The sequence below is a fragment of the Sorex fumeus genome, unplaced genomic scaffold (assembly GCF_029834395.1).
Source record: "Sorex fumeus unplaced genomic scaffold, SorFum_2.1 ptg000072l, whole genome shotgun sequence".
In the NCBI taxonomy this organism is placed as follows: domain Eukaryota; kingdom Metazoa; phylum Chordata; class Mammalia; order Eulipotyphla; family Soricidae; genus Sorex; species Sorex fumeus.
In genome coordinates, this window is record NW_026606129.1 from 42615572 (window position 1) to 42631137 (window position 15566).

The window sequence follows — 15566 nt, forward strand, 5'->3', positions numbered from 1 at the left end:
CCCCTGTACCAGAAAACCAGCTTTCAGGTAACAGAGTGCAAAAGACTGACATGCTGACCTTGCAGAGGGCTTGAAGCCCTTTCCTATTGCTCTGGTTGGGCAAAGGGGCAGAGATAACCAGGAATATTATCAGTTAACATGTTGAAGACCTAACATGGAGGTGTTATTAATCCAGCTATAGGGTATGAGGGTATAAGGTAGCCAAACTCAAACTGAAATTTGATGGTTACCGGAAAAATCAAGGCTCTAAAACAGAAATTATACCAAGTTCTGTTTAAGCATCACCGCTCTCAAAGTTTTGTTTTAGTGTGCAAAACTGAAAGTTTATGTTTAAAAGTATCTTGTCCATGGGAGGTGGGGGAAGGGGAAGAGAGAGAGAGAGAGAGAGAGAGAGAGAGAGAGCTTGCCATAGAACATAGAGGCAGGTGGGGGTGGGTGGATGGGAGGGAAACTGGGGACATTGGTGGTTTGAGATGTGCACTGGTGAAGGGATGGGAGTTTGAACATTGTATGACAGAAACCCAGTCATGAACAATGTTGTAACTGTGTATCTCACTGTGATTCAATATTTTTAAAAGCCAATAAGAGAAGGTAAAAAATAAAAAGAAGTTAAAAACCACCAGTCTGTGCAAAGAAAAAAAAACGATTGTGTCACAATAAATATGCCTTTCTGAGATATGGTTAGCCAAAGTGAGGTAGCCAAACTCAAGACTCTCAGACCTTCTTTTCTCACTCTTCCCTCTCCTCCTCTCCCCTGTTGCTCCTCAATTCCTCTGGAGAGATGTTTTATTTCAAAACTTTCAAGAGTCAACTTTTTTCATGATGCCTCCAACCTGAGAGCTTTTAAATACCCATCATGTGCTTTCTAGGACAGAGAAGAAAAGCTTCCCTCTTCCGAGAACCAGAGAACAAGTGGCTGTATGAAACAGAGGGTCCTTTAGAGAAACAGACATTCCCTAACACTCGCCAGTTGTTAGGAAAGGGGAAACTAAGGTCAAAGTGAAATATGGCAGCTGCCCACAGACACACGATTCGTGGCGCCCAGTGAGACTGACAGATCAGTCAGTGCGACGCTGCACCGCCACTGGGTCCGTCATTGCTGGAACCCGCCCAGCCCAGCTCACTGGGTGATGTACTCTCGAACCTGCTTTCAGCTAACCCGCACCTGTCTGTGCTCCACTTTGAAATCCTTTTGTAAAATCGCCAGATTGAATGCAGATTCATGAATCAAGCCAAGGAATTGACAGAGTCGGAGCATCTCCGGGATCTTTCCCTTCCTCCCCAGCTCTCAACGTCACTCACTATGAACAACACGCAGGCCTGTGTGCACAGGCTCTTGGCTTGCCTGACGGTTGTATTTTTAACCAGTTAAAGGAACTGTTAAATAACTGACAGTGTATTTGATTCAACTCTAAATTGCTGTGAATGCCAGTTTACAGCTTTATAAGTACATTGATTGAGCCTCAGAAATATCTCCTTAAGTAAATTGCCTTTTGGATACAGCATTTTTTTTTTGGTGTTACTTATTTTATCACATTGTTGATTAGCCTAATAATCATTTGTTTCATCCACCCTGTTCAGCAAACTGGAGTCTGAATGATACAAGCAATTTTACTTCCTGCTTGCCTTTGTTTATGGAAATTATCTTATCAACACGTAGCCAAAGTAATTTTTCTTTAAATTTTCCTTAAATGACACCTTCATCTGATTTTCTGCTTAAATGTTAACAGCACTCAAAAAAACTGGTCCTAATTGATAGACTTAACATGCTTCTCGATTGTCATCACACTGTTTTCTAAAGTAATCAACTCTTTCTACTAACTTCAGATTCACTTTAGTTTCCTTTGGCCTGTTTCAAACCAGCTGAAGGTAACTGATCAGAACTCATTCATTTAACATTTATAAACTTAAAAATTAATTTCACTCCTTTCAGTGCTTTCTAAATTTTTCTCAATTTTTAAATGTCAAGCAAAAACTCATGAGGTTTTCCTCGTTGTTTCTTCTCTCTTGATGTTATAGTTTTCCTAGCCACTGAATAAATTTTCAATTTATGTAGCTAAGCTCACATATTTCATAATGACTGCTTGCATTTGTTTTGGCTTTTTGTATCACTTGCAGCAATACATTAGGGTTACTCCTAGCTCTGCACTCAGGAATTACTCCTGGCGGTGCTCAAGGGACCATCTGGGATGTCGGAGATTGAACCCGGGTTAGTCACGTACAATGCAAATGCCATCCCTACTGTACCATTCCTTCAGCCCCTTGCTTGTATTTTAAAAACATGCAAATTTCTTTTCCTGTAGGGAAGTTGGTGATGGGGGAGCCATAGAAAAATCTTGGTAGACAGTGAGTGGGTGCCAGGCAGGGGCAGGGGCTAATAAGACTTTCCAATGTTGAGCCTAGTTCTGTCTCATCTCCCTAAATTACTGGGGTCACCTCCCCAGCCCCTGACTAATGTCACAGACTGGAGCTTGAAGGTCCTGCCTCCTCTACAGGTGTACCTGGCCGCAGGCACCGTGTATGGTCTGGAAGGTCAGCTGAGTGAGCTGGAGGCCGCTGCCCGCTGCATCCACAGCACCACTGATGAGACTGAGCTGGCACATCTGGAGGATCAGGTGGCCACAGCAGCAGCCCAGGTCCACCATGCTGAGCTCCAGGTAGGAACTTTCCTCTCTGCCCAGAGTAGAGGGGTTGGGGGGGAGCAGAACCCTACTTTCCCAGAATCATTTGCATCTGCTCCCACTACTTCCAATGCATGTGTGTAACCAATGTTCCCCACATGGTGATTTGAATTAACAGTTACTTTGGCCACACCCAACACTCAGGGCTTACTCCTGGCTCTGGACTCAGGGATCACTCCTGGTGGGGCTCAAGAGACCGTATGTGGTGCTGAGGATTGAATTCAGGTCAACCACAGGCAAGGCAAATGCCTTGTCCACATCTCTCAGGCTGCTCGGGGCAAACTTAAAGAAAGTCTCTCATCTATTAGTGTGAGGAAAAGCCTTTCTTCTGACTACTTATTCTTTATCTTTTGGCTAGAATCCTCCACTTATCTCTTTGCTCTCTGCCGTGGGAAACGCAGAACTGAATTGGTCATTCTGTTCTACAATTAAGGATCACTGAACATGCAGTCTTAGGAGTGAAATGAAGCTTAGTCAGATAAATAGAAAGGATAAAAAGTATAGATAGATAGATATAAATATGATAGGTATAGAAAGAAATGGATAGATATAGACAGAAAGAGATATAGATAGATATAGATAGATATATAGATCCTTCATCTCTATCTATTGAAAGGATAGATAAAAATAGATATAGAAAGAGATAGAATATAGATAGATCTATATATAAATCTATAAAGATCTATCTAGATGTAATAGAAAATGATATAGATAGATCTTTTTATAGATAGAAAATAGATATAGATAGATATTCTATAGATAGGTAGGTATATATATATATGTATAAATATATGTGTGTATATATATATATTGAGGGAGAGAGAGATAGGAAAATATAGGCTAAATCAGCCTTCAGTAGACTCCTTTCTTGTCTTTTCCTCTATGGACTAAAACTTGAAAAACTAGCCCCTTCTTGTTCCACAATTTGTCAGGCAGCACATCAGGATGTTGACCTCCAACTTGTCCATTGACCTGTCCCCCAGCAGCCTCCCAGTGAAGTTCTCCACCAGAACTGCTACCAGGAAAGTATGTGGTCATCTAATCCACACCAGTTGTACATAACTGATAAGTTTAGCCTGCAGTCTTCCTGAGAGACGCATGCAATTTATCAGCCTATAAAACAGAGAAATGAAACTCTCCATGTAAAATTTGAGGAAGCAGAAAAGGAAAGTTGCTAGGGGTACCAGGCAGGGACAGGGGCTGCACAATTGTTCCTTGTGAGGGCTGACTGCTGGTTAGCTGAACTGGCTTGCTTGCTCCAGCTGCCACAACCTTGGCCTTCAACTACCTACTCCTTCTTGTCTATCCCAGTCTGCCACCTCTGGGAGAGAAGGGAAGAGGCTCTCATATTTTCTGACTTCCCTCTACATCTGTTAGCACCTCCTCAATAGGCCAAAGGAGACTCTGTAAATCATAGCAGAACTGCATTGGACCTTGAGTGGCACCATAGTTGATCATGGGGCAATAGTGATGTTGGAACTTTACACACATTGCCTGTAGGGCTTACTCTTAGGTTCCCTGTGTGATGCCTTTGTAACACCCAGGCTGTCATCTCAGGGGGATACCTGTGCTCTGCACCCTTTTACTGACTCTACCAAGCTTCCCTCCTCCCCCACAATTCCAGTGTCCCCTTGCTACTGGAATTCCTTGCCCCAGGGCCCAATGGGCAAGTCCTCTGTGAATGGGGCCATGTGGTGAGAGCATGAAAGTGAGTCCATACTCTGGCCCAGACCAGCTGTGAATTTCTATGTATATCACTCATGCTCCGGAGCCATGGTTTCCTTAACTATTAAAACCAAGAGAATGGTGCCTCTGCTGTAGGCTTCTGGATGAGTTCCTGAAGCATGAATAAGGTCTCACATTAAAGTATTTCCTATAATGATGGCACATCATAGTTCTATTTTCTAAGATTGTGTTTCTTCTCCATCCCTGAGACTCAGAGGACCAGAGTTCAACCTGGGCTCTGAGATGCCCTTTGCTCTCTTATCTGTGTGAGATGCTATTGGATGGAATTATGAACTTCTGGCTTTATGAACAAGGAAAGTAATATCCAGAGAGAGAAAGAAGTTTCTCAAGCCCATTCTTGACTTCTGCATAGAGGCAATGGATTTGAATCAGCAGCAGATGCTAGACCTCCCTACTAAAACTTAAAAGCTATGATGCTGTTATTTTGGAGTCATTGTGCCAGGGAGAAAGGAAACAGAACCTATTAATGGTGCTTCTTGCCTTTCAAAGCATACATCAAGTGTTGCTCCAAGGAAAGCTTTTCCCCTCCAGGCTAAATCAGGTGTCTCTGGACCAGGGTTTCTAGAGCAACCGTTTATCCTGGGGCATTGTATCTGGGCGCTGATATACTCTAAAGCTAACAATCAAAAATGTGCATTTACAGACTACCTCATGGTGTTTCGGAGTGATAGCACAGCGGTAGGGCATTTGCCTTGCATGCAGCCAACATGGCCGACCCGAGTTCGATTCCTCCGCCCCTCTCGGAGAGCCCAGCAAGCTACCGAGAGTATTCAATATGCCAGACACAGTAACAACAAAGTCTCCAATGGAGACGTTACTGGGCCCGCTCGAGCAAATCGATGATCAACGGGAGGACCTCGAGCAATAAAATAAAATAAAATTTTACAATCCTGTCCCAAAAAATGTGCATTTACAAAGCTGTAGAGATAATACAGTGGGTAGGCTGCTTGCCTTGCACTTGGCTGACCTGGGTTTGATCTCTGGCATCCATATAGTCCCCTAAGCACCTCCATGAGTGGTTCCTGAGTGCAGAGCCAGAAGTAACCCCTAAGCATTGCCAGGCGTGACCCCAAAACAACAATAACAATAACAAAAAACATGCAGTTGTGGAATCCATGCCCAGTTCAATCAGCTTAATCAATAGCTGAATAAATGGCAGTACTCCTACATTTTAAAAAAATATGCAATTATAGAGAAAGGCCCTTGTTTCATTTTCTCACTATGTAGAGAACTGCTTGGTAGAATTTGAATGAATGAGCATATTATAAAAGAAGATTTGTTTTTAATAGATTTTTAGGACTTGTGTGGGGCCATCCATGTGCTTAAGAGGTTCAGATTCACCCTTCAGATGATTCTCAGGCAAACAGGCTGAAGGTTTCATGTGTTGGCCAGAGAAATCATTGCTGCATGGGCCCTGTAATGCTGGGGATTACACAGGTCACCTGGCTTGCTCAAGAGCCCATACCTGGTCATGTTCAGGGAGGTAATATAGTATCAGGAATCAAACCCAATTTGGGCACATGTAAGGCATACCCCTTACCCCAGAGAGACCAGTGTCTCTCTGGTCCCTCATAACACTTTTATTTTGTTGCGGGGGTGGAGAGACACACCCAGCTATCCTCAGAACTCATGGTTCTGTTGTCAGGGAATACTCCTGGCAGTGCTCAGGGAACCATATGTGGTACCAGGGATGGAACAAAGGCTGGCACCTGTATTATCACCAATCCCTCATAACACTTTTAACAAAGACTCTCCTTTCTTTTTCCTTTTCCTTTTCTTCTGGTGTTCTTTCTTTTACCTGAAGATTTCTGACATTGAAAGCCGGATATCAGCCCTGACCATTGCAGGATTGAACATAGCACCATGCGGACGCCTCACGAGAAGACGAGATCAGAAGCAAAGGAACCAGGTGCGTGCCAGTGCCCTTCCCTCCCTCTGCCAGAATACTGTATGGCTCGCACAAGGCAGAAGATACAAAAGTATTGGCTTTGTGAAGGTGTGTTGACTGCCATGTTTTTGTCGTAGGTACAAACCATAGACACATCACGGCAGCAGAGAAGAAAACTGCCTGCCCCACCAGTGAAAGGTATAACTAACAAAAACCCCAGAGCTCCCAGAAAAGTAAGACTGACTCCTTGGTTTCGAGTAACTCAAGGATCTATGATGGAGGACCAATGTAAGGGGGATTCTTACCCAGAATTGTGCTTTATAGAGAGTCTTTTTTTTTTTTTGCTTAAATACCACCACCACCACCAAATAGCAGCACCCAAGGAAAAGGAAGTGCAAGCAGATAGTTGAGAGATGATTTCACAAAGCACTGGCAAGGGAAAATAATTCTGGGAGGGAAATTAAGCCAGTACAGGGTACTGATTCATTTCTTAGGCTAAACACTGATGAAGGCTTCTGGAAGACAGTGTTAACCATACTTCTCTTAGTTTCCTGCTCCAAATATAGAAAGATGAGGTATTTCAACTTCCATTCATCAGTGGCAAAGGTTGATCCCTGGTACTTTAGATCTGTTGGGGAAGAGTGATGGTGCAGTAGGAGGCTTTAAGATTATAATGGAATAGGGACTGCCAGTGGAATGTGGGGAGGGCACAAGAGATATCTAACACAATGTCCAACCTAGAAGGAATGCCAGCAACGACCATTATATCACTCTTATCTACTAGCATTTTCAACAGTTTCCCTGGATCCGAGAGCTTCATAGCAATGATGCCAGATAGAAATTTTAAATTTATAGATTATAAGAGTGGAAATGGTGGGGCTAAGAGATGGACCCCAGAGCATTATCAAAAGTGACACCCCAGAACAGAGCCAGGATTGCTAGGAGTAGCCCTAGAATACCACAACATGTGGTCCTATCTAAGGTACATACAGACACACAGACACACAGACACATACACATACACATACACACAAAGAACACAAAGAAGCAAAAAGGAACAGAGAATAGTCAGAATCAGTATACTGGAGTCATGGTTCTACTACTTGTTGTTCAACTTTTGTTGTTGTTGTTTTTGGTTTTGGGGGCTACACCCGGTGGTGCTCAAGGTTTACTCCTGGTTTTGTACTTGGGAATCACTCCTGGCAATCTCAGGGGACCACATGGGGTACAAGACCCCTATTGGCCATGTGCAAGGCACGAGCCCTACCCACTATACTATTTCTCCAGCCCCCTGTTGTTCAACTTTTATTGAATCCCTCCATAACACTTTATATAATTAAAGTTGATTTTAGACTCACAATCCCTTATTTTAAACTAAAGATCCATGTGCTTTTCAGAATTTCTTGACTGTCAGACAGGTAATTTTGATGAGTGTACTACTTATTTCATAAAAGCCCTTCCCAAAAGTATCTAGGGAAGCATCTGATAAACACATTAATATCCTGGCAGTGAAGAATAAGAATGTTCCCACTCAATGGGGTGGTCACATGTCAGGTTGAGTCCAGATTTGCTATCATTTTGGTTCCCAAGTTATTAAAAATGTTCAGCCTTTAGAGACTTTCATGTTTCAAAATTAAAAAAATAAGAATATAGAGATTTTAGTGGATAAACTCCAGACTACCTGTTCCCAGAAAGGCGCCAGTAAGTCCTTGACTTATGAGTCATTATAAAATAAACGCAAAATTGAAAGATTCCATAATTGGACTTATAGCTTGGAAAGAGATGCCAAGTAAAAAACATAAATCTATGTAATCTGGACACTGGGTATTTCTTTCTTAACAATCTCTTCAGTTTTTAAAGAACACTTCTTTCCATTTGTTTCTTTTTAGCTGAGAACAGCGAGGCCTCTTCACTGAACATTAAAACATTCAACCGCAACTTCATTCTCCAAGGCTCCTCAACAAACAGAACTCAAGAAAGGAAAACCACCTCGGATTTGATGGTAAATGGCATCTGCAGCTTCATGCTGAGCACCCTCACTTTTGAGGGCACCTCCATCCTGTCACCCTTCTTCCCCGAGCTCCACAATCAAAGCCCCAGAAGCCTCCATCCTGCATAGTCTCAGGGGCTGCTTATTGTGAAGAAGAAGTCTAAGAGAGGGGATGAACATCCCACCTGGCATAGCTAACCCCTTTGATACATGGAAACTTCCTCTCATCTCTGTCTCTAGTTCCTCAAAGGAACCAGGTTTTGTATAACAGAAATTTAAAAAAAATACATTCATAGGAGTAAAGCATCTTGTTGAGGGACAAGTTTTGATTCTGTTTTGGGTCCAGATTCACCCTTCCTTACATTTCTGATTGGCCATTAACTACTTTCATTTCTGTGCAGAGATAAAGTCAGTAGCTAGCCCTAAATATTTCAGAGGAAGAAATGGTAGATAACTGGACAAACTCAGGCACTCACAGGAGAGGGCCATGGATGATTTTCCTGGACACCAACACAGGCTTCAGTTTATCCAGGACATGATGCTGCTTGTACTGCAACCAAATTGCCTTGTGATGCCACAATGTCTGCCTGAAAACAGAAGCAAAGGCCCAGTGGCCTGTCATGATCACTGTCACTCCTTTACCCTGCCTCTCCCTCACTGTGTCTGTCTCAAGAGCACAGGAGCATCAGGGACCGAAATCACTGTGGGCATTCCCTTTTGAATCACTAAATTCTGTCTCTTAGGCACCAAAATGGCAACAAGACTATCATTGCCTTTCTCTATAAGTTGGCCATAACTTTTACCATTCACCCAAGTATTTTGCCCATGACCCAAGTCTGTGACCTTGTCCTGTGGTTTACTTCAAAGTGAAAATAAAAGCATCATCACACTGAGAGAATAGACACAGAGGACTGAGTATGGGAATCTTTTATAAAACAGATAGTTAAAAATTATCTTTCAGGGCTTTTACAATGAGTAAGGCACTTGCCTTGCATGCAGCTGACCCAGGTTCAATCCTCGGCACCCCATTTAGTGCCCTATCAGGAGGGACTCCTGAGCACAGAGCCAGGAGTGAGCCCTAAGCATAACTGGATGTGACCCAAAAACCAAGTTTATATGTATGTACATTTGACATAGAAAGTAAGTTAGTGGTTGAAGGAAGGAGCTAGAAGAAGCTTCCTTGTGGATAAGAGATTTTATTTTATTTAATCTTTGTTTGGGCCACATCTGGAGATGCTCAGGGCTTCTGACTCTGTGCTTAAGAATCACTCCTGGCAGCTTTGGTAACTATATGTAGTACCAGGGATTCAAACGAGTGTCTGCTATGTGCACAGGCAAGCATCTTGACCCCTATTCTCTCTCTCCAGCCCCAAGATATTTGATTTTATAGTGATAGAATGTTCCCAAACTATATGGTTTTCACATATATACGACATAATTGCACCACATTGTGAATTTGTCAAATCCAATGAATAGTCACTTTCAAATGATTAATTTTTCCTTATGTGAATAACACCTAAATTTATATCTCTATTATGATAAATTACCTTTTTAATAAATTACTATGAGTAACATAGAGTTTAACGATGAAAGAATGGAACTTGCAAGCAAGAAAGAAATGATTGGGTTGGGTTTTTTTTTTTCAAATTAAATAGCATTTAAAACAAGAAGCTCTAAGAGAAAATAAGGAAGACATTTTAGTTTCATAAAGCGAAGGAGGTAAGTTATGAACATTTATTAGGTAGCAATAGAGCAATATAATTTATTATGACATTGTTGGTGATTTTAAAATTTCCTCTGAACCCTTGGTAAACCAGTTGTACCAGAATAAATATAAATTATATAAATTGTGTAGTATAATTATTAAGATAGAAAAGGTTTTTATCTAACTCTGTACTTCACTAATAACTCAGTTTCTTTCCAAGCATGAATGAGACATTCACAGAAATAGATTTCATACCAGCTACAAAGGAAGCTTCAATAAATTTCCCAAAGTAGAAGGAATCAAACTACCTTCTGAAACTCCCAAAAATGAGTGAGTCCGGCACTTGCCTTGCACACAGCCAGCCGGGGTTTAATCCCTTGCACTGCATGTGGTCACTGAGTACCACCAGGAGTAATCCTTGAACACTAAGCACAACTAGGTGTTACCACAAAACCAAAACACAAAGATAAATGCAGAAACCAACTAATTAATGCCAGTAAACAAAAGAAGTTATTATAAATCTAAAAGTTTACTCTTTGGAAAAATAGAAAAATTTGTGTAAGTCAAAAAAAACAATATAATTATAATTATAAAAAATATAATATAAAGATTATAATAGAGATGTAAATTTATATTGAAATATGCAGTGTAATTTAAATCTATGCTAATGAATCTAAAGTCTTAATTCTAATCAGAGTCAAATCAGAATTAGTATGAACTCACAAGGAATATAAATGTTTAATTGATTAGACTTTCAGTAAAGAGGCTATGGCCAAATGATTTTATTGATAAATTTTTAAGAAGTACTGCCCCTGAAATAATATAAAATATTTCCAGATCATTAAAGCAATTGAAAACCAAAAGATTCATGTTTTGAAGTCTTTCTAAAGTCAACTGCCAAAGCCTGACCGTGACCTGTAACTATATAAACCTACAAATATAAACCATATCCCAACAGCACTTCTTGAGAGATGAAACAAACTAAATAAAGTGCTAGCAAATTATGTGCAGCTGCACATTAAATAATAAATTCCCAGAAAATTCTAGAGGAATGTAGGTACCTTTAATGTGGAGATATTGATTAGTAAATCACATCAATAGTTCAGTAAGAAAAGTCTTTTATTCCGAATTGATTTATAGCTTAGTCTTATTCTCGTATAATTTAATGCGCTTTTCTTTTGAACTAAAGTTAATTTAAGAATAAATCAGAAGCTGGGAATGTAGCTCAGAGTACATGCCTTGCATGTATGAAGCCCTAGGTTTGATTGCCCAGAACACACCAAAAAAAAAAGAAAAAGGATAAAAAACCAGGGGTGTGATTCGGTGGTAAAGTGAGTATCTTGCATGTGAGAGGCCTGGATTGATCCCAGCTGAAGGAAGAAAGGAAAGGAATGAAGAGACAGATGGATCAAGAGAAGTAGGCAAAAAAATTTTGCAGAATTCACGTGACTGTCCTATAGAATTTTAAAACAAAATCAAACCTGTTTTTTAAAAAAAGTTAGTGGAATACAGTACAAAGCTCAAAAAATAGATACAGATGCATGTAAAGTATGCTTTATGTTAAGCATTGGGAATAGAAGAGGAGATATATATTTTAAATTTTTAAACTATGCTAAGGGAATTGACCAAGTTGAGCAAAGGAGTGGTTGCAAACTTGCTTTATTCTGCATACAAAATTAAGTTTCAGATGGATTAAGAAATATATATGACTGAACAGCTACTGCAACAGACTATGTAGCACCTACTTTGTGTGTAAGAGATTCAGGTTGACCCCGGGCACTGCATAGTTCTCTGACCACCACTGGAAGCAACCCCTTTAAGTGGCGTCAAGAGCAACCTCTGACCACTACTGCATGTAGCCCCCCAAAGAAGAAAAGTAGTATATGTTTAAAAATAATAGTGTATCACTTCTTAAATATTGTGAAAGAACTAATAATGAGAATAACACTGACACTGTCCTCCTGTTGTTCATCGATTTGCTCGAGCAGGCCCAGTAACGTCTCCATTGGAGACTTTGTTGTTACTGTGTTTGGCATATCGAATACATCACGGGTAGCTTGCCAGGCTCTGCCATGTGGGCGAGATATTCTCAGTAGCTTGCCAGGCTCTCCGAGAGGGGTGGAGGAATCGAACTCGGGTCAGCCATGTTGGCTGTGTGCAAGGCAAACGCCCTACCGCTGTGCTATCGCTCCAGCCCAACAATGAGAATACCTTTCATAATATAAAAAAGAGTAGAGGAGCTAAGAGAAATAGTACAGCAGGTTGAGCACTTGGCTTGCTCACAACAGACCTAGGTTCCTTCCCCACCCCGAGCACCAGGAGGAACCTCTGACCAGGACTAAGTAACACAGAGCCAGGAGTAAGCTCTGAAATGGTCAACTGTGGGCCAGAAAACAAACCAAAACAGAATAGACTTTTTCAATTGCTGCTTTCCATTTTTTCCAAGTGGCTGACCATGGTGCCCTTGTATCTTCTCAGGATCCCTCCCAGGAGTCGGCTGTGATGTATTAGTGCCATGGAACTCCATTGCCAGTGACCCACTGCCTCCAGCCGTACACGACAGTGCCTTGACCCAACAGCCATCGAATAGTGCATGGATTTCCACCTAAGGAGAGGGCCTGGGGAGGCCACAGTGCACCGTTGCACAGGGCTGTCCTGATACCTCACCCAGAAAGCAGTCCAGACTCCAGCATTGTGGTCTGACCCACTCTCTGCCTCGGGCTCCCGGGGGAACCAAGACAGAAAACGCAGACGCTGCCTTCCCACTGAAGAGCTCCATGTTCAAAAGATGCATTTCCCCATCCCCTATCCTACCACATGTGGTCTTGAGGAACTTTTTTTTTTTTAGTCCCTTTGATTCAACTAGAATTAATTGTCAAAGTTTGTCCAAAAGAAAACTGTTGAGTGAGTGCATGGTAGACAGAAGGGAGATGGGTATAACCATAGCATTTATCTTCAGTTCTTGTGAACCTCTCATGAGCATCTTTGTTTCACAGATGGGGTGGTGAGCTAGAAGTGATTGCCATCCCTATAGTGAGCTACCTACGACTGCCTAGTTTGGGGGTGTGCTCAGCCACTGGGGATGCTGATCTCCCTTCAGCCACCTCCTTTCTGCTAAGCACCATACCACCAGTCATCCTAAACACCATTGCTTTGCCTTCACAGCCCAGCCAACCCATGCCCAGCTCTATCGGAAACAATGTCTCGTTGAGAATTTAGGATTCTTCCTTGGACTAACAATTTCCCTCTCCAGAGGGAAGTGGGGCTTGAGAAAGCCCACCCCCGGTTTCACTCTAGGGCACTGTCCAAACTCCAGATAAAATAGTTTAACAATGACCACATCAAAATGAGTCTTAGGTAACCGGCTATTGCAGACTATAACCACAGGAGAAAATGTCCTCCTTCAAAACTTATTTGCTAATAAATATTCAGTGAACATAGTATAATGATCTGAAATGTAAAAACAATTAAGGGATAATCTTTTTTAAAAAATCGTTAAAAATCTTACAGGTATTTTTTTTAAGGCAAGACAAACTGAAATCAGTGGACACCAGAACTGATACTAACTCTCACATGTGGGCTAATCTGACTCTCATTTGTGGGCTCAAATGCATGACTATTTAGAGTGTGTTTATAAGAAGCAAATGGAATGGAAACTTCACCCAGTTGAGCCATAGCAATCTTTTTATACTTGTTCCTAATACATTCTGAATCAGAGGAAGGAAGCAAGCGGTGGGAGGTGAGGGGGAAGTATGACTGAGGTTTATTAGGTGAGCACTCAACCGGAGGCAAACCTCTTCTCAATTTAATCTGTTGCTTTGGCAACTCTGTTCAGTTGAGGTAGTCCCCATTACTGAGATTTGGAAACTGAGGGCCTGAGAGATTCATTTACCAAAGCTGGGCCTGTCAGCCACGCATAACTGGAAGGTTTCTCAAATGCCTTGCTCTGTTGTTCTCAGCTTCTACTTCCTTTGCTGCTCTGCACATTTCCAGGCCTAATCCACTGCTGGGATGTGTTTGATGGTGTATTCCCGATGGGGGTCTGTCTATCTTCCACTAATGCTCCTTGCTGACGCTGTGTATGTGTTCTCCAACAGAAATGATTTCTTTGAAATCAACTTTGGCTTTTTTGTTCCGTTGGTGTGGTTCCAAGCAAACCAATACAAATTGTTTAAAACACAACAAAACCTGAGTTCCAAACAGAATGTTTTTCTTTAAGAGGCATGAAAAGCAACTATTGTTGTGTTATGGTGTTAAAATATTCAATTTTCTTCAACAACGACAACAAAAGTGTGTACTGTGTAAGCCTTGCAAAAAAAAAAAGAAAAAAAATGAAAAAACAAAAGCAGTAGCCTGCTCTCTGGCATTTGAATTTTTATAAAGGTCTCCTTGTGCCAAATAAGTGTAAAGATTTAATTTACTATTAAAAACCATAAGCATATGTTAGAGTTCCAGAACAATTATTTTGTCACCAGGTGATTTTGATCTTCAGTGTCAATATTTATATTTAGATTAATTTTTATAAATGAAAATATTTTAATGGTTTGAGAAAACGAGAGTAAGAGAACCCTATCTTGGATGGCTTCTGAAAGTTGTGCTTGCCTTCCTGTTCTATGCGCATTGCCAAAATACTGTCAAGAGAAATGATAAAGAAGTAAAAGTCATTTATGAAAATAATTGTTTGTGGGTGAGTGATTTAGGGGGTTCAGGGAAGACAAGGAGTGAAGAGAAGATTGGGAGAGAAGTTGATGGCTGGTGGATGGGAAGCAAAGATTGGAACCTCCGTGCCCCCCCAACCCCATGTTCCTTCCCATTACACCCCAACTTCTCCACTGCCTGTTCTGAGAACAGATTCCCGTGAACAACTCTCCTGGGTGGTCACTCCCTCTGGACCAGCAGTGCTCAGGAGGCAGTTCAAGAGTTACATATTGATGTGGCTGAGGGGCACGTTAGGTACACAGTGACCAGCGAACAGAAATGGTGCTCAACGCTACCATCCACGAGACAGCTCTCAGTAAGGAATTTCCCAGCTCCGATGTTGAATGTGCCAGTGTGGGGTGCTGAGTTAGACCTGGGGAGCAGACACTGGACTCCAATGGAGAGGCACCTGCCAAACAGACACACATACACTGGGACTGGGACTGTGGCTATTCCTGAAGGGGCTCAGGTTCCCTGGCTGCCAGCCTCAAGGAATCACAGGACCTCCCCCCGCCCTCCTCCCCCCCCACACACACACCTAGATTGAAGGCAGGAAGGAACTATAGTACTTGTGCTGGTCTCTAAATCAGTCGTGATCAGACTTGAGTGGGCATCAGAGTGGCCTGGAGAGCTGCTTAGGCCACACATTTCCTGGGGTGCTCCACTTCTCTCTGCAGCTTGTTTGCATTTCTAACAGTCCTTGGGTGCTGCTGGATCCTTGGACCACCAATTTGAGCACCTCTCAACTAGAAGCAGGGGAAGGAAACTAGCTTATTTCCGCAGCCCACACTGGGCCTGGCCTCTCTGGCTCCAATGAAAACAAGTGTCTGCTGTGAGGGCCTCTCCTCCCCACTCATC

The 15566-nt window shown here is 42.0% G+C and overlaps 1 protein-coding gene across 2 annotated transcripts in view; it reads left to right on the plus strand.

The window, feature by feature from the left end:
* Positions 1-14687, plus strand: part of MYRIP (myosin VIIA and Rab interacting protein) — a 360073-nt gene extending 345386 nt beyond the window's left edge. For both annotated transcript variants that reach the window (XM_056129423.1, XM_056129424.1), the window contains 5 exons: positions 2496-2657; positions 6232-6336; positions 6453-6513; positions 8205-8317; positions 12489-14687. In XM_056129423.1, coding sequence (XP_055985398.1) covers positions 2496-2657; positions 6232-6336; positions 6453-6513; positions 8205-8317; positions 12489-12521 — 474 coding nt within the window. In that variant the 3' untranslated portion in view covers positions 12522-14687. The remainder of the gene's footprint in view (positions 1-2495; positions 2658-6231; positions 6337-6452; positions 6514-8204; positions 8318-12488) is intronic.
* The last annotated feature ends 879 nt before the right edge of the window (positions 14688-15566 follow it).